Source organism: Hylobates moloch, unplaced genomic scaffold (assembly GCF_009828535.3).
Source record: "Hylobates moloch isolate HMO894 unplaced genomic scaffold, HMol_V3 SCAFFOLD_8, whole genome shotgun sequence".
In the NCBI taxonomy this organism is placed as follows: domain Eukaryota; kingdom Metazoa; phylum Chordata; class Mammalia; order Primates; family Hylobatidae; genus Hylobates; species Hylobates moloch.
In genome coordinates, this window is record NW_026652283.1 from 51,274,058 (window position 1) to 51,292,683 (window position 18,626).

An 18,626-nucleotide genomic window follows, 5' to 3' on the forward strand; every position below is an offset into this window, starting at 1 on the left:
GGCATGGTTTGAGATACAGTTTTCTGTATGTATACTTCTTTAACAAAACTTAAGAGTGGGATGGTTCGTCAGTGAACAATTTAATAACTATTTTATTTTATTTATTTTATTTAGAGACAGGGTCTTGCTCTGCTGCCCAGGCTAAAGTACAGTGGCATGATCACAGCTCACTGTAACCTCGAACTCTTGGGCTCAAGCAATTCTCCTGCCTCAGCCTCCTGAGCAACTAGGACTACAGGTGCGTGCCACAACACTCGGCTATTTCATAAAAATTGTTTGTAGAGATACAGTCTCGCTATGTTCTCCAGGCTGGTCTCAAACTCCTACTGTCAAGTGATCCTCCCACCTCAGCCTCCCAAAGTGCTGGGAGCTATATAACAGGCATGAGCTAATGTGCCCAGCCAACATGTTATTTTATATCTACATTATATTAAGTGATTAATAATATACTGTAACTAACAGTGAATTCACACACTGAAATTTCATGCAAATTCTTAAGAATTGTAAGTGAGGTAATATATGCAAATGCAAGAATATATACATAAACCTTCCCATTTTACTCTACCATTTACAGAGTTGTTATATTCATTTGCCAATTCCCAAATATAACACTTAGAATCATAATTATCTTTTTTCTCCTTTTTAATTATAAATTAAGTTACAAATTACAAATAAGATTTCTAAGAATCTATCAATTATAACAAAATTCTGCAAAAGCAAATCAGTTTGATTCATTATGAAGTCTAGTACAAAGCAAGTTTATCTGTCTACCATTTTTGATAATATGATATGCTATATAACTTACTAGGATATTGTATGTTTGATTCTATTATATAGTTAAGATGTCAAGTGACCGGGCACAGTGGCTCATGCCTGTAATCCCAGCACTCTGGGAGGCCGAGGTGGGAGGATCACCCGAGTTTAGGGGTTTGAGACCAGCCTGTCCAACATGGTGAAACCCCATCTCTACTAAAAATACCAAAAATTAGCCAGGCGTAGTGGTGGGCGCCTGTAATCTCAGCTACTCAGGAGGCTGAGACAGGAGAATCGCTTGAACCCAGGAGGCGAAGGTTGCAGTGAGCTGAGATCATGCCATTGTACTCCAGCCTGGGCAACAAGAGCGAAACTCCGTCTCCAAAAAAAGAAAGAAAGAAAAAAAAGATGTCAAAATATTTTTATTTGATGAGTCACAAAATAAAACTCACAACTTAAAAATAATTATTACCATCAGCTTTTAAGGTTCTGCATGGATTTTGTTTTGTTTTTTAAATTGTCTCCCACAAAATCAGCTTTCAATATATATGCTATTTTAAAAATCTCTGGTTTTATAGAAAGATATATTGAATAAACATACTACAAGAAGTAAACCCTGGCTTTTAAGTTATGTGTTAATAAAAAGTACATTAACATGACTTTTACATTAGCAGGAGTCTCCATTTGTCCCTCCTCCCACTACGTTTTTTGTTCACCTTTGAATTTTTCTCTCTTATTCTTCCAATACAAAAAAAGAATCATTATAACTTGGTAAAAATCCACAAAGCCAACTATAGAAGTATATTTTAATGCTAGATAAAGTACTCATTCTCCAATAAACACTGCATTTCAGCAGCACTGTAGACTCCTGCTTGCCTAGGGAGTGAATGACTGGCAATCAAACTAAGGTCAGCTACATGGCAATGAAGAACATTTCCATCAGCCCAGGAAGACATTTTGATAAATCCATTTAATCATGCTACTGGAAAGTAACAGATTATAAACAATGATATCTCCTGTCTGCTTTTAATTATGTGGATTAAATATTTTATGACAGTGATTACACTTTGTTAACTAACCTACAAAATAATGTTCTACCTGACTAGATACAGAACCATACCTATAACTCTTTATTAATCTCATCTGAGGTTTACATCAACATTATTATAAACACATGGTCCATAAGTTTCTAGATTGTAATTTTGTAACTGTGTGCAAATTCCACTTCCCATTAACATACGGTCTAATCATAGAAAATAAAGAGCAATCCAAGAACTCTTTAAATTCTTAACCCAAAACAAACTATTAACAGACCATCAAATACAACTACACAAGATTTAACTTTTCAGTTCAGTGATTTCTACTTCAGTGAAGCCAAATTTAATTTTATTTTTGCTACTATCTACCTAAAAATCAAGCTATTTGGTAAGTGGTGGGGGGAAAGCTTGACAATATTCAAAATTTAGGGACACAAGTCTCCCTACCACAAAAAAATCACCAAGTTGTTGTATTTTTTTTTTTTTGAGACGGAGTCTTGCTCTGTCGCCCAGGCTGGAGTGCGGTGGCGCAATCTCAGCTCACTGCAAGCTCCGCCTCCCGGGTTCACGCCATTCTCCTGCCTCAGCCTCTCCGAGTAGCTGGGACTACAGGCGCCCGCCACCACGTCCGGCTAATTTTTTTGTATTTTTAGTAGAGACGGGGTTTCACTGTGGTCTCGATCTCCTGACCTCGTGATCCGCCTGCCTCGGCGTCCCAAAGTGCTGGGATTACAAGCGTGAGCCACCGTGCCCAGCCAAGTTGTTGTATTTAAAAGAGAAAAATTTGTATCAACAACAGAAAATCTAAAAATAACTTAAACATAGTTCTGGAATAATACTGTATGAAAAGATTCCTCATAAAAATTATTATCTTATCACTAGCATAATCATCCACTATAGGTCAGTTTGCTTCATTAAACAATAAAAAACGTAATGTATAATTAAAAATTAAAATCATGTGATCATTGTACAAATGTATTGAGTTCCACTGTGAAAACTGAAAAAACAATGAGACCCTCTATTCCAGAGAGAAAATCTTAATAAAAAATTTATATCGCCAGGCACAGTGGCTCATGCCTGTAATCCCAGCACTTTGGGAGGCCAAGGTGGGCGGATCACCTGAGGTCGGGACGTCAAGACCAGCCCGACCAACATGGAGAAACCCCAACTCTACTAAAAATGCAAAATTAGCTGGGCGTGGTGGCATATGCCAATAATTCCAGCTATTCAGGAGGCTGAGGGAGGGGAATTGCTTGAATCCGGGAGGCAGAGGTTGCGGTGAGCCAAGATCGCACCATTGCACCTCAGTCTGGGCAACAAGAGTGAAACTCCGTCTCAAAAAAAAAAAAAAAAAAAAAATTGTATCAGTGTTTTTCAAGCTTTACTCTGCAGAGCTCAATGAATTTTCCTCAAAGGTATGTCTTCTTTAGCAATGAGAGAGACTGGAACTCCATTTATACTTTCTCTTCCTTCCAACTTGAATCCTTTCCCTTCAGTCAGAGAAGTACCATTCTGACAATTTTTAAAAATTATACTGGAGTTCTGCTAAAGATTTTAAAGTGGTATAAGAGGATTATACCATTAAAACAAACTATCCAGACCAAATTGTTTCAAACTTGATATACTTCATAGTAGTTGGTAAGGTCAAGTTTCAACAAGACTTGTATTTGATTTAATTTTGATGTTTATATACAACTTACAGCAATTTTAACAACTGAGCTTTTCATTTCAGGTTCCCAGGAAATATAAACAACTTACCCAGCATGACTAGATGATGAAGGCGGTGGCAAATCTGGTGTAAGGACATAAAGACTGTTGTTTTTTGGCAAGTGTAGCGATTTTAGGACCGTCTGAAAAAGAAAAAATACAGCAAAAAATGAATGTTGATTATGTTGATTATTCATTATTGATTTTTCCTATAATTCTTGAAAAATTGTTAATTTTGTAGTTTGATTCTTTCATCTTTTGATAATTTCCTAAATAGGGCAATGCAAAAGAACTACTGAATCCCAAGTAACCTTATTGTCCATATATATAATATATACATATATATGGGAAATATGGTTATATACCTATATATATTCTATGTATACAACATTCAGGTTTATGCTAGTTTATTTTATATATGTATATGTATACACATATATGTGTGTCTATATATGTGTTTATATACACACAGATACATATGTATATGTGTGTTTATATATGTGTATGTGTGTATATACACAGACACACACATACAAAATAAACTAGCATAAACCTGAATGTTAATATATAAACTCTTTAGCTCATGAAGCAATACAAACAGATAAGAACACAGTTGGGACTCAATTACTTTTTCACCGAAGAAGTACATCCTTGCAACTAATATATACTTTGTTTCAGGGTCATCATGGCAAAAATTGGCAATATAGGTTTTCAGAGATCATTCGACCTTGAAAAGATTACTGAGAGCACCTCAAGCCAATGATTTTATAGATAGGAAGCTATATAGCCTGAGAGGTTAAGTAACTTGGATGAGGTCTCCAATGTTACCTATATATCTTTTACTCCAGATATCTTTTTTGTTAAAGCTCTCACTCTTTGGAATGAATAAATTACTATTGGACTACATATGACCTACTATCTTGGTAAGCATAGAAAATTTCATTCACTAAATTTCTTTGCCAGAAAACTCACATACATTTCAAACTCCTAACCTGAAGGTAAAAACTTGCTGAAGTACTTCAACGTTTCTTGACACCAATACACATTAAGAAATACATTGTACACCTTTACATCATAAGCCAGGAAATGCACTTACTCGACAGATATTTATTGAGCCGCCTACTCTGTACTAGGACTACTCTAGCCACTGAGAATACAGCATTGAACAGAATAGCCTAAAATAAAATTCTCTGATCTTAGGGAGCTTACATTTGAGTAGGAATAAATAAAATAAGTAACCCTATATAGCTGAATGTTGAAGGTGACAATTTTTTGACTAAAAATAAAGCAGGGAAGGGGGGATAAAGAATGTGGGGTTGGGGAGCTTGGCAATTTTAAACAGGGTGATCAAGGTGGGTCTCACTTGGAGAATGTGACATTTGAGCAAAAACTTAAAAGGTGAAGGAGGCAAACTATGAGAATATATAGAGAAAGAATATATTCCTTCCTGGGGAGGGGCAATCTTACACAAGCATGGAACATAAGGAACTTATTCTTAACCCCTCCATGAGAGGACTCAGCTTATTAAGTGTGTAGTCTTAATCCAAGGGTATTGAGACTTACTCTTGACTCATATTAGTTATGTGTTAAATGAAGAGAAATACATAATTACCCTTATTATTTGAAATACAGTCTGGTGTTTCCTATTGTATTCTATTTCTCTTTTTTCATTTCTTTCTTCTTCTGTTTTTTTTTTTTTTGTTTTTGTTTAATGCTGCTGACTATAACCCACTCAATTAACTTCTGAATCCACTAATGGTTTATGGTCCATGGTTTGAAAAAAACACTGCATTTGGCAATTACCTATAACTTTACAATTTACCAGGAGACATGGACATCCTGAAACTTTATGTCAAATATGTGATATCCTTTTGAAATTGATGAGTTATCTCTATAGAGTTAACATGCAAACAAACAACACACATATACACACAAATTATTTTTCTCTTTTTATCTTTCATTGTTTTACTTTATGAATTATTGGTAAATGCTTGCCATTTGATCAAGTCATTATTGTTCTTTTTCCATGCCACTATCCAAAGATTTTCTATTAAATTTTCCCATCAAACCACATATGGAAAGATTAAATAAAATGGATACTTTCCTTAAGTCAGTTACTCATGCATTCATCCCATAAACATTTATTTCAGGTCTGTTACGCCAGGCTTTAAATATACGATGATGAAAGAAACAGATATGGTCCCTCTATTAATACTGGTGTGATGGAGAATGCTGGGGTGGGACCAAATCAGATACAGAAGCCTGTTGGAGAAGGTAACCTTAAGCTGAGACTTGAAGGATGAAAAAGAGACACCCATGTGAAGAAGAGGAGGTAAAGCATTCCAGGCAGTTGAATAGCATCTGTCAAACAAAGATGTAAAGAGCTTGAGCCTATTAAAAGATTTCAAAAAAGGTTTCTGTGGCTGGAGCATGGAAAATGAGAGTAAGAAAGGCTCAAGATGATGTTGTAGAGGCGAGAATGGGGTAATACAATACCTTTTAAACTACTGTGAGTAGTCTGAATTTTATTTGAAATGTAATAAAAAAGCTGTGTTTTAATGGGAGTGATATAATTCAATTGATGTTTTTAAAAGATCACTTTGACTGCTGTGTGGAGAATGCACTGGAAGAAACACTGAAAGGAAGCTGAGACAACAATAATGAAGTTACCATATTGCACCAGACAAGAGATGCTCATGGCCTGAATTAAGCAGTTGCAACTGAAATACTAAAAAGTGGCCATGGTTGAGATACATTTTAAAGATCGAATCTATAGAAATTACCAAAGGATTAGGTGCTGTAAGAAATGAGAAAAGACTGATGGCCACAGTTTTGGATTCAGCAGTGGCTATAATCATTCTGCTACTTCTTGGGGGAAGATTGGTAGAGATATGGCATAGGAGGGAAAATCAAGAGTTCCATTTTAAACACATTAAGTTTGAGACAACAATAAGATATACAAGTACAAAAGTCAATTACCAGTTTGGATATGTGAATTCAAAAAAGTATGAGCTGAAAATATAAATTTGGAGGCAATCAGAAAATTAATGGCATGGGAATAGCAGAAATCACCTAGTGAAGAGTACACAGAAATAAGTAACTGAGGCTGGGTGCCATGGCTCATGCCTGTAATCTCAGCACTTTGGGAGGCCAAGGCAGGAGGACTGCATGAGCCCAGGAATTCAAGATCAGTCTGGAAAACATAGCAAGACCCTCTACAAAAATTAAAAAAAAAAAAAAAAAATTAGCCAGGCATGGTGCACATCTATAGTCCTAGCTACTTAGAAGGCTGAGGTAGAAGTATCACTTGAGTCTAGGAGGTCAAGGCAGCAATGAGCCATGATTGTACCACTGCACTCCAGCCTAAGCAACAGGGTGAGAACCCATCTCATAAAAAGAAAAAAGAAGAAGAAAGAAGTAAATTAAAGTATTTGTAACCAAGGCTGTGTTCAAATTTTGGGGGGGGCGGGGGCAGCAGGGAGAAAGACTTGCTCTGTCTCCCAGGATGGAGTGTAGTGGCACAATCTCAGCTCACTGCAACCTCCACCTCCCAGGTTCAAGTGATTCTTGTGCCTCAGCCTCCCAAGCAGCTGGGACTACAGGTGTGCACCACCACGCCCAGCTAATTTTTATATTTTTAGTAGAGACAGGGTTTTGTCATGTTGTCCAGGCTAATCTCAGACTCCTGGCCTCAAGTGATCTGCCTGACTCAGCCTCCCAAAGTGTTGGGATTACAAGTTTGAGCCACTCCACCCAGCTGACTGATTCATACCCACAGGTTTCTCAATGAATGAACGAATAAATAACTACAAAAACGAACTCATTTTGTTGTTTTCTTTCTGTCAAGGTTGTTGATTTACTCAGTCAGCACTTTTAAAAAGTTTTAATCCATGCATCAACAGCAGCGGGGGACAGCAAACTATGGCCTGTGGGTCAAACCCAGCCTGCTGCCTGTTTTTGTATGGCCTGTGAGTTAAGAATGGTTTTCACCTTTTTTAAGGGTTGGAAAATAAATCAAAATAATATTTTATGGCATGTGAAATTACATAAAATTCAAATGTCTGCGTCCATAAACATACTGAAACATAATTATGCTCGATGCTTCACATATTGTCTATGGCTGCTTTCCCACTAAGAGAGCAGTGATTAAGTAGCTGTATGGCACACAAGCCTAAAATATTTACTATCTGACTCTGTACAGAAAAAGTTTGCTGACACCTAATACAGCACATCTAAACTTACCTGTATCTTGCCAACCCAAACTTCTCGTAAATATCTCACTGAAATACTCAGAACATCTCCAAATTTCAAATGAACTCACATGTAAGTACTTATAAGCACAATGACTGCAAGAAGCCATTCACGAAGAAGAACTGAACCAAAAGTTGAAGTTTTTTTATTTTTATTTTTATTTATCTTTTTTTTGAGACAGGGTCTCGCTCTGTCGCCCAGGCTGGAGTGCAGTGGCACGATCTCGGCTCATGGCAGCCTCTACCTCGTGGGTTCAAGCAATTCTCCCACCTCAGCCTCCCAAGTAGCTTGGATTACAGGGGCGCACCACCACGCCCAGCTAATTTTTGCATTTTTAGTAGAGATGGGGTTTTACCATGTTGGCCAGGCTGGTCTCGAACCCTTGACCTCAGGTGATTCACTTGCCTTGGCCTCCCAAAGTGATAGGATTATAGGCGTGAGCCACCGCGCCCAGCCAAAAGTTGAAAATTCTAAGTTTATGCCTGGCCATTAAAATGACCCAGTAACTAATGTGAAAACATTCAATAATTATTTCCACCTCAAACATCTAAAACTCTAGAACTAACTCACTTTTTTTTCCCTCTTTCTCCACTCTCTCTGGAAGAAAAAAAAGTGTGTAAGGCCGGGCGCGGCGGCTCACACCTATAATCCCAGCACTTTGGAAGGCCGTGGCAGGCGGATCACAAGGTCAGGAGTTTGAGACCAGCCTGGCTAACATGGTGAAACCTCATCTCTACCAAAAATGCAAAAATTAGCTGCGCATGGTGGCACACGCCTGTAGTCCCAGCTACTTGGGAGGCTGAAGCAGGAAAACTGCTTGAATCCAGGAGGCAAAGTTTGCAGTGATGCCACGACACTCCAGCATGGGCAACACAGCGAGACTGTCTCAAAAAAAAAAAAAAAAAAAAGTGTGTAAAAAAATGTTGTATCTGAGGTTGCTACTGGATCCCTAAGAATAGCAACTATTTCCTTAAAATTGCAATACTCTGCAAATTCTTAAAATATAATTCATTCCATGCACCTGCCACTATCCAAGTCAACAAGGAAAACAACATTCTTATTTAAATTCTCCAAGTTTAAAAAATTTCCTATTATCTTTGTTCCATAATCAATACTTCACATAAATGTATACACTGCATGTGACTTCTTTCGGACCAATATGTAATTGCTCAGAAAATTATTATTCCAGGGCATTCACTGATACTCTAGGAGGTTTGAGAAAAAGGTAAAGCCTCTCAGAAAAAGGGCCAAACTCCTTTAAAAGTTAGAAATAGGAAAAACATGCCATATACTGTTTTCATTTACAAATCTACTCATTTACAATTGTTATTGGTTTATCATGAAATATTTTAGCTTAGAAAACACTACTTGCTGATTCCTTAAACTAAATTACTATTGCCAAATCTACTTCTGCCATATGTAACAACATTAGTTAAAACCAATTTTTACGTATCATTTAATCAATGGCATAACTTAATTTTCTTTTATTTCTATGCAATTAAGAAACTCACACTGTCTTCCACATCTCCCGTCTTCCAGCCTTTTAACAGCATTTTGGACACAGGTATCTGAAGTTCATTTTCTAGAATCTGTTTAATCTCTCCTGTATAAATAAGAAGAGATCAAATATTACTAACAAAATAACACAGTTAACATTTGTCCATATCCAGAGCTAACACTAATATGTGGCATACAGTGTACAGTCAATGACATTTGTCTGATGAATATTTCTGTATCTATAAAATGGGAAATAATATTATTTATCTTATCTTGCCCTAGGATCTGAGGATGACAAAAGATAGCATACATTAATGAAACTAAAAAATAAAGCTAGGCTGGGTGTGGTTGCTCATGCCTGTAATCCCAGCACTTTGAGAGGCCAAGGTGGGCAGATCACCTGTGGTCAGGAGTTCAAGACCAGTCTGACCAACATGGTGAAACTCTGTTGAAACCCTGTCTCTACTAAAAATACAAAAAAATTAGCCAAGCGTGGTGGCGCACACCTGTAATCCCAGCTACTCAAGAGGCTGAGGCAGGAGAATCACTTGAACCCAGGAGGCAGAGGTTGCAGTGAGCCGAGATCGTGCCACTGCACTCTAGCCTGGGTGACAAGAGAAAAACCCCATCTCAAAAAATTAAAAACAAAAAATAATAAAGCTAATATATAGATAATATATAGATAATAATATATAGGAGACAATTTAAATTGTGTTAAAGAGAAGAGCAACAAGAATTTCAGAAAAGAAAAAAATGTTGATATGGTTTGAATTTGTGGCCCTGCTCAAATCTCATGTCAAATTGTAATTCCCAGTGTTGGAGGTGAGGCCTGATGGGAGGTGACTGGATCATAGGGGGCTGATTTCCCTCTTTGATGCTGTTCTTGTGGTAGGGTTCTCAGGAGATCTGGTTGTTTAAAAGTGTGTGCTACCTTTCCTCTCTCTCTCTTCCTCCTGCTCTGGCCTGCTCCCACTTTGCCTTCTGCCATGAGTAAAAGCTCCCTGGGCCTCCTTAGAAGCAGATGCTGCCATGCTTCCTATAAAGCCCAGGAAACAGTGAGACAAACCCTTTTTCTTTACAAATTATCCAGTCTCAGGTATTTTTTATAGCAGTGTGAAAACAAACTAACAGAATTGCTACTGAAAAGTGGGGCATTGCTATAAAGACACCTGAAAATGTGGAAGCGTCTCTGGAACTGGGTAATAGGCAGAGGCTGGAAGAGTGTGGAGAGCTCAGAAGACAAGATGGGGGAAAATTAGGAACTTCCTAGAGACTTATCAAATTGTTGTTAACAAAATGCTGACAGTGATATGGACAATGAAGTCCAGGCTGAGGAGATCTCAGATGGAAATAAGGAACTTATTGGGAACTGGAGCAAAGGTCACTTTTGTTATGTGTTAGCAAACAACCTGGTGGCATTGTGCCCCTGCCTAGAGATCTGTGGAACTTTGAAGTTGAGAATGATGACTTAGGATATCTGGAGGAAGAAATTTCTAAGGAACAAAGCATTCAAGATGTTGCCTGGCTGCTTCTGGTATCCTATGCTCATATGTGTGAGCAAAGAAATGACCTGAAACGAACATATACGTATATATTCTTTTAATTTTTTTTTTTTTTTTTTGAGATGGAGTTTCGTTCTTGTTGCCCAGGCTGGAGTGCAATGGCGTCATCTCTGCTCACCACAACCTCCGCCTCCTGGGTTCAAGCAATTCTCCTGCCTCAGCCTCCTGAGTAGCTGGGATTACAGGCATGCACCACCACACCCGGCTAATTTTGTATTTTTAGTAGAGATGGGGTTTCTCATGTTGGTCAGGCTGGTCTCAAACTCCCAACCTCAGGTGATCCATCTGCCTTGGCCTCCCAAAGTGCTGGGATTACAGGCATGAGCCACTGAGCCCAGCCAATGAATTTATATTTTAAAGGGAAGCAGAGTGTAAAAGTTTGAAAAATTTGTAGCCCAGTTATGTGGCAGAAAAGAAAAGCCCATTTTTAGGGGAGAAATTCAAGCAGGCCACAGAAGTTTACATAAGTAAAGAGGAGCCAAGTGCTGATAGCTAAAACAATGAAGAAAAGGCCTCAAAGGCATTTCAGAGACCTTCACAGCAGCCCCTGCCATCACAGGCCCAGAGGCCTAGGAGGTGGGGGAGACCCAGGGCCTCACCACCCTGCATAGACTCAGGACACTGCTCCCTGCATCCTGGCTGCTCTATATCCAGCCATGGCTCAAAGGAACCTGGGTACTGTTTGGGCCACTGCTTCCATGTGGTGTTAAGCCTGCAGGTGCACAGAATGCAAGTGTTGAGGCATGGGGGCCCCCACATAGATTTCAGATGCTATATGGAAAAGCCTGGATGTCCAGGCAGAAGCCTGCTGCAGGGGCAGAGCCCTCATGGAGAATCTCTACTAGGACGGTGCAGAGAAGAAATGTGAGGTTGGACCCCCACACACACAGAGTCTCCATTGGGGCACTGTTTGGTGGAGCTGTCAGAAGGCGGCCACCATCATCCAGACCCTGGAATGATCGATCCACTAAATACCCTGCACCTGGACAAGCTGGAGGCACTCAACACCAGCCCTTGAGAGCAGCCATGGGAGCTGAACCCTTCTAAGCCACAGAGGTGTAGCTGCCCAAGGCCTTGGGAGCCCACCCCTTGCATCATTGTACCCTGGATATGAGACATGGAGTCAAAGGAGATTATTTGGAACATTAAGATTTAATGACTATCCTGCTGGGTTTTGAACTTACACAAGGCCTACAGCACCATTCTTTTGGCTATTTTCTCTCTTTTGGAATGGGAGTATTTACTTAATGCCTGTACCCCCATCGTATCTTGGCAGTAAGTAACCTGCTTTTGATTTTACAGGCTCACAGGTAAAAGGGACCAGCCTTGTCTCAGATGACATTTTGGACTTTTAATGCCAGAATGAGTTAAGAGTTTGGAGGACTGCTGAGAAGGGATGATTGTATTTTGCAATGTGAGAAGGATATGAGATTTGGGAGGGGACACGGGTGAAATAATATGGTTTGGATTTGCATCCCCACTCATGTTAAATTATAATCCCAAGTGTTGGCAGTGGGGTCTGGTAGGAGGTGACTGAATCATGTGTGACAGATTTCCCCCTCTGGTGCTGTTCTTGTGATACAGTTCTCATGAGATCTGGTTGTTTAAAACTGTGTGCCACCTCCCCTCTCTCTCTTCCTCCTGCTCTGGCAATGTGACAATGTCTGCTCCGGCTTTGCCTTCCGCCATGAGTAAAAGCTCCCTGAAGCCTCACCAGAAGTAGATGTTGCCATGCTTCCTGTACAGCCTGCAGAACTGTGAACCAATTAAACCTTTTTTCTTTATAAATTACCCAGTCTCAGGTATTTTTTTATAGCACTGCCAGAACAGACTAATACAAATGGGTTGTATCAGATAGTCAGAGAAAGCTTTGTGAGAGAAATGAGACTTAAATCAAACTTAAAATATAGTTGGTCTGTGAAGGACAGACAAACCAAAATAAGGAAGGATACTCAATACAGTAAAGAAAAACGCCAGGCATGGTGGCTCATGCCTGTAATCCCAGCACTTTGGGAGGCCAAGGCAGGTGGATCACCTGAGGTCAGGAGTTCGAGACCAGCCTGCCCAACATGGTGAAACCCTGTTTCTACTAAAAATACAAAAAATTAGCCAGGCGTGGTGGCACATGTCTGTAATCCCAGCTACTCAGGAGGCTGAGGCAGGAGAATCACTTGAACATGGGAGGCAGAGGCTGCAGTGAGCCAAGATTGCACCATTGCACCTAGATGACAAGAGTGAAACTCTGTTTCAAAAAAAAGAAAAAAAGAAAAATGACTGAAAGCTAAAAAAGCAAAAATAGACATGATGCTAATGAGAAACAGTGAGAAATCACAATTTTCTCTGTGCCCCACAATTATTTTTCAAGAATCAAATCTACTTATACATTAATCAGCTGATTTCTGGTACTACACTATTGTAAAGATCAGTGAATCAGAATGTACTTATCTTTCATATATCTGCTTATGTGAGGTTGCTGCTAGTCTACAGTTTCAGATTAAAATATAATTCAATTCCATTTATAGTAAGTACGTGAATACCAAAAAGACTGATTATATTACATATTAAAAGAAGAAAAATAATTCCATGATGACGAATAAAAAGAAGAGTGGGGGGAGAACTTATGATACACAAGTTCTATGGGAACACAACTACCTAAGTAAGCGATGCTACAATGCAATTATTCATGGTCTCAATGACACTTTTTAACTTTCCTTAAAAAGATCCCTATCTGCGCACTTTGCATAGTGATTAACTATCATAAAAATAATTCTGGTTCAACACTATAGTTGTGGAAGCAAAAACTTTAATCTTGGCCTTCAAAAATGTCACTGCTGACAAAGGATCATTCTGTTTAGGCAAAGAGTAGAAAAATAAGTCACAGTTTTTATACCAAACACATATAAACATTGCCTTTTTGCTTGTGGCTGAGGTTGATATTTCTAGAGCTGTACCTGTCTGGAACTGAGCTTATGCATTTGCAAGTCTGTCCAGTGCTCAGAAACCAATCTCCAAGATCTGACACCACCTTCTTACACTCTTGAAAACACTCTGAGCCCTCATGACTTAAAAGAAGTTTCTTAAAGGAAAAACAAGAAGGGATTTTAACTTAAAGTCCCAGTTACTCTTGCAGAAAGCCTAGGTAACACATAAGACAAATAGCCTTTTGTTCCACAGAAAGAGAGGACAAATAGAAAACAAAGCTGGAATCATGACAGCAACTTGAGTTCCTCATATTTTAAAAATTATTCTCTATTGCAAGGTGGCTCATGCCTATAATCCCAGCACTTTCGGAGGCCAAGGTAGAAGGACAGCTTGAGCTCAGAAGTTTGAGACCAACTTGAGCAACATAGCAAGACACCACCACTACAAAAAATTTTTAATAATTAGCTAGGCATGGTGGTACATGCATGTAGTCCCAGCTATTCAGGAGACCGAGGCAGGAGTACTGCTTGAGACCAGGAGATGGAGGCTGCAGTGAGCCATGATCGTTGCCACTGCACTCTATCCTGGATGACAGAGTGAGAACCTGTCTCAGAGAGAAAAAATAAAAACGATTCTCGGCCTCAATCTCTTCTTCTGTAAAGTGGAAATGATAACTGTAGAACCAACACTTCATTGGGTTGCTGTATTAAGTGATATAATTCATGAAAAATGTTTTGCAGAGTGCCTAATACATACTAAGGAACTCAAAAAAATGTTATTTTGAGTTGTATTATTATTATTACAATTAATGAGATAACATACACATAAGTGCCTAGCATAGTACCTGGGCAGTATAGGTTCTCAAAACACAGTAGTTATTGTTTTTAGGATATCCAAAATAATTCAGGGGAACAAAGTACTGGAATGTAGCAAGTTTCAGAGCCAGAATTCATATTTGTGTCTGCCTAACTCCAAAGATCTTACCACAAGATGGCACTGCCACTGCAGTATCCCACCCCAGGCCACGTTTCTTGAAAAACTGTGAGGACATGCAGATGTCATCAAGAACAAATCACTGAATCCAACAGCATACTTTTGTATTTAAAAAATTAAGTGCTTGCTTTGGCAGCATATATACTAAAATTGGAACAATACAGAGAAGATTAGCATGAAAAATAAGAATTTAAAACATTAACTTAATTGGATTATGATTTATATGTAATAAAATTCACTCATGAGTTTTGACAAATATATAGTGTTATAACCACCATACAATCAAGATAAGAACATTTCCCATAGCACAAAAACTTTCCTCATACATTCTTAAAAGCCTGCCCCTACCCCACTGATCCTCCTTCTCACCCTAAAGATTAGTTTTGTCTGGGTTCCTTTGTTTGGAGTAATGTTTTAGAGATTTATCCTTTTTCTTTTCTTTCTTTTCATTTGAAACAGTATCTCTCTGTTGCCCAGGCTGGACTGCAGTAGCGCAATCTTGGCCCACTGCAACCTCCGCCTCCTGGGTTCAAGTGATTCTCCTGCCTCTGCCTCCCGAGTAGCTGGACTACAGGCGCATCCCACCACACCCAGCTAATTTTTGTATTTTTAGTAGAGACGGGGGTTAACCATGCAGGCCAGGCTGGTCTCGAACTCCTGACCTCAAGTGATCTGCCCGCCTTGGCCTCTCAAAATGCTGGGATTACAGGCATGAGCCACCGCACCTGGCCAGATTTATCCATGTTTATATGTGTACAAACAAATAGCTCTGTTTTGTTGCTGAGTACTATTCTATTATATGGTGTGATAGGATGCTTCTGAAATGGCTTCTAATGATCCCTACGTACTGGTATTAATGCCCTTCATAATCCCCTCCCTTTAGTGTAGGCTGTACCTAGATATTTGCCTTTAAAGAATAAAATACAGTAAAGGTTATGGGATGTCACTTATGAGTTAGGTTACATAAGACTGAGACTTCCATCTTGCTCTGAGGCCCCCAATTCAACAGCTCACATGAAAGAAATCCTGCCAGCAACCACCAGTGATCTCAAAGGTAGATCCTTCATTAGTCAAGCCTTGAGATGACATAATGATTTCAATCTATAAAATACCATTTGTGCCCCTTTCCTGACCTATATGAACTGTGAGATAACAACGGTTTGTGTTTTTTTTGTTTGTTTTTGTTTTTTTTGTTTTTTTTTTGTTTTTGAGACGGATTCTCGCACTGTCGCCCGGGGTTGGAGTGCGGTGGTGCAATCTTGGCTCACTGCAATCTCTGCCTCCCAGGTTCAAGCGATTCTCCTGCCTCAGCCTCCCCAGTAGTTGGGATTACAGGGGCCCACCACCACGCCCGGCTAATTTTTGGTATTTTTAGTAGAGATGGGGTTTCATCATGTTGGCCAGGATAGTCTCGAACTCCTGGCCTCTTGATCTGCCCACCGCAGCCTCCCAAAGTGCTGGGATTACAGGTGTAAGCCACCGCGCCAGCTGGTTGTTTTTTTTAAGACACTAAATTTTGGGCAATTTATTGCACAGCAACAAATAACCAATACATATGAATACAGCAAAATTTGTTTATCCATTCACCAGTTGATGAACACATGGGATATTTCTGTTTTTCCCTATTATAAATAAAGCTGCTATGAACTTTATTGTGTGAACTTTTTGTGAACATGTTCATTTCTCAAGTAAATAACTGTAAAAACTGCCAAAGTGTTTTCCAAGATGATTGTTCCAACTTGCATCCCACCAATATTCCAGTGTATCCCTGATGACAACTGAAATTTTAAGTCTTTTTAATTTCAGCCATTCTAACAGATATAAAGTGGTTTCTCATTGTGGTTTCAATTTAAATTCCCTAATGATTAATAGTAACCAATGTCGTTGAGCATCTTTTCATGTGCTTTTTGACTACTTGCATATCTTCTATGAAATGTGAATAGTAGGCTGGGTGCAGTGGCTCACACCTGTAATCCTAGCACTTTGGGAGGCCGAGGTGGGTGGATCATGAGGTCAGGAGTTCGAGCCCAGCCTGGCCAACGTGGTGAAACCCTGTTTCTACTAAAAATACAAAAATTTGCCAGGCGTGGTGGCATGTACCTGTAGTCCTAGCTACATGGGAGGCTGAGGCAGGAGAATTGCTTGAACCCGGGAGGCGGAGGTTGCAGTAAGCCGTGATCATGCCACTGCACTCCAGCCTGGGCCACAGAGTGAGACTCCATCTCAAAAAAAAAAAAAAAGAAAGAAATAGAAATGCTGAATAGTGTTGAGTGGCCCTGGCACTGCTCTTGATCGTAGGAGGGAAATACTTAGTATTTAGTATTTCATTATCAACTATTGTAGGTTCTTCAGCAATGTCCTCTATCAAGTTTACAAAGCTCCCTTATATTCCTACTTTGCTCCAAGTTTACTTCTTTTTTTTTTTTTAACATGAAATGGGTGTTGAATATTGTCAAATGCTTTTTCTCATTTACTATACTAATATGGGGACGTAGAGTGATGGATTATAGGCTGTTAAACAGGCCCACATGGCCTACTTGGCTATGATGTATATTATAAACATATTTATATATTTTATTACATTCTATTGAATTCAGTTTGCAACTATTTTGTAAGGGATTTTCCCTCCATAGTTATACGAAATATTTTCCTGTAAAAATCTCTATCTAATTTTGGTATTAGGGTAATGATAGCCTCATAAAATAAATGAGGCAATGTTTCATCTCTCTCTTTTTTGCGAAGGACTGGTAACAGTTCTTCCTTAAATATTAGATAGAATTCACCAGTAAAGCCATCTAGCATTTCAGGTTTTCTTTGTAGGAAGGTTTTGTTTTTGTTTTTGTTTTTTGAGACAGAGTCTCCCTCTATTGCCTAGGCTGGAGTGCAGTGGCACTATCTTGGCTCACTGCAACCTCCGCCTCCCAGGTTCAAGCGATTCTCTTGCCTCAGCCTCTTGAGTAGTTGGGACTACAGGCGCGTGCCACCACGCCAGGCTAACTTTTGCATTTTTAGTAGAGATGGGGTCTCGTCCTGTTGGCCAGGCTGGTCTCAAACTCCTGACCTCAGGTGATCTGCCCACCTTGGCCTCCCAAAGTGCTAGGATTACAGGCGTGAGCCACCATGCCAGGCTCTTTTTGTGGGAAGGTTTTGATTGACAATTCAATTTACATATTTGATGTACAGCTATTCAAATTTTTTACTTCTGTGAATGTGGTAACTTGTACCTTTAAAATAATTTTTCTAACCTTTTAGAGTTTCATGTAAATTTACCAGTGTAAGTTTGTTCTTAATATCACCTTATAGTCCATGTAATGTATGTAGGCACTTCTTTCATTCCCAATATGAATAACTTGTGTTTTCTCTTCTGTTCTTGTTTTTCACACTAGCAAAATAATTATCAGTTTTATTAATCTTTTTAAAAAACAGCTTTAGGTTTTGTTCATTTTCTCTACTACTTATCCATTTTCCACTTACTGTTTTCTGCTCTTATACATATTATTATGCTTCTGTACTTACTTTGGGATTGATTTGCTCATTTTTTTTGTTTTGTTTTGTTTTGTTTTTTTGAGACATAGTCTCATTTTGTCACCCAGGCTGGAGTGCAGTGGGTTGATCTCAACTCACTGCAGCCTCCACCTCCCGGGTTCAAGTGATTCTCCTGCCTCAGCCTCCAGTGTAGCTGGGACTACAGGTGCACACCACCACACCTGGCTAATTTTTGTATTTTTCAGTAGAGATGGGGTTTCACCATGTTGGCCAGGCTGATCTTGAACTCCTGACCTGAAGTGTTCCACCTGCCTCAGCCTCCCAAAGTGCAGGGATTACAGGTGTGAGCGGCTGCACCCAGCCATCATCCTCTTCAAAAGGTCTTAACAGCTTCATTAAGATATGTTTAACGTAAAAT

The 18,626-nt window shown here is 39.2% G+C and overlaps 1 protein-coding gene and 1 pseudogene across 4 annotated transcripts in view; one reads left to right on the forward strand and one right to left on the reverse strand.

The window, feature by feature from the left end:
• Positions 1 to 18,626, reverse strand: part of FAF1 (Fas associated factor 1) — a 523,525-nt gene that overhangs the window by 304,709 nt on the left and 200,190 nt on the right. For all 4 annotated transcript variants that reach the window (XR_009214639.1, XR_009214638.1, XM_032160807.2 and 1 more), the window contains exons 5-6: positions 9,260 to 9,351; positions 3,549 to 3,640 (exon numbers count right to left, since the gene is read on the reverse strand). Coding sequence is in view for 2 of the 4 variants with exons in the window: in XM_032160807.2 (XP_032016698.1) it covers positions 3,549 to 3,640; positions 9,260 to 9,351 (184 nt within the window). In the remaining 2 variants the exon portion in view is untranslated. The remainder of the gene's footprint in view (positions 1 to 3,548; positions 3,641 to 9,259; positions 9,352 to 18,626) is intronic.
• LOC116473973 (U6 spliceosomal RNA) lies at positions 14,843 to 14,900 on the forward strand (annotated as a pseudogene).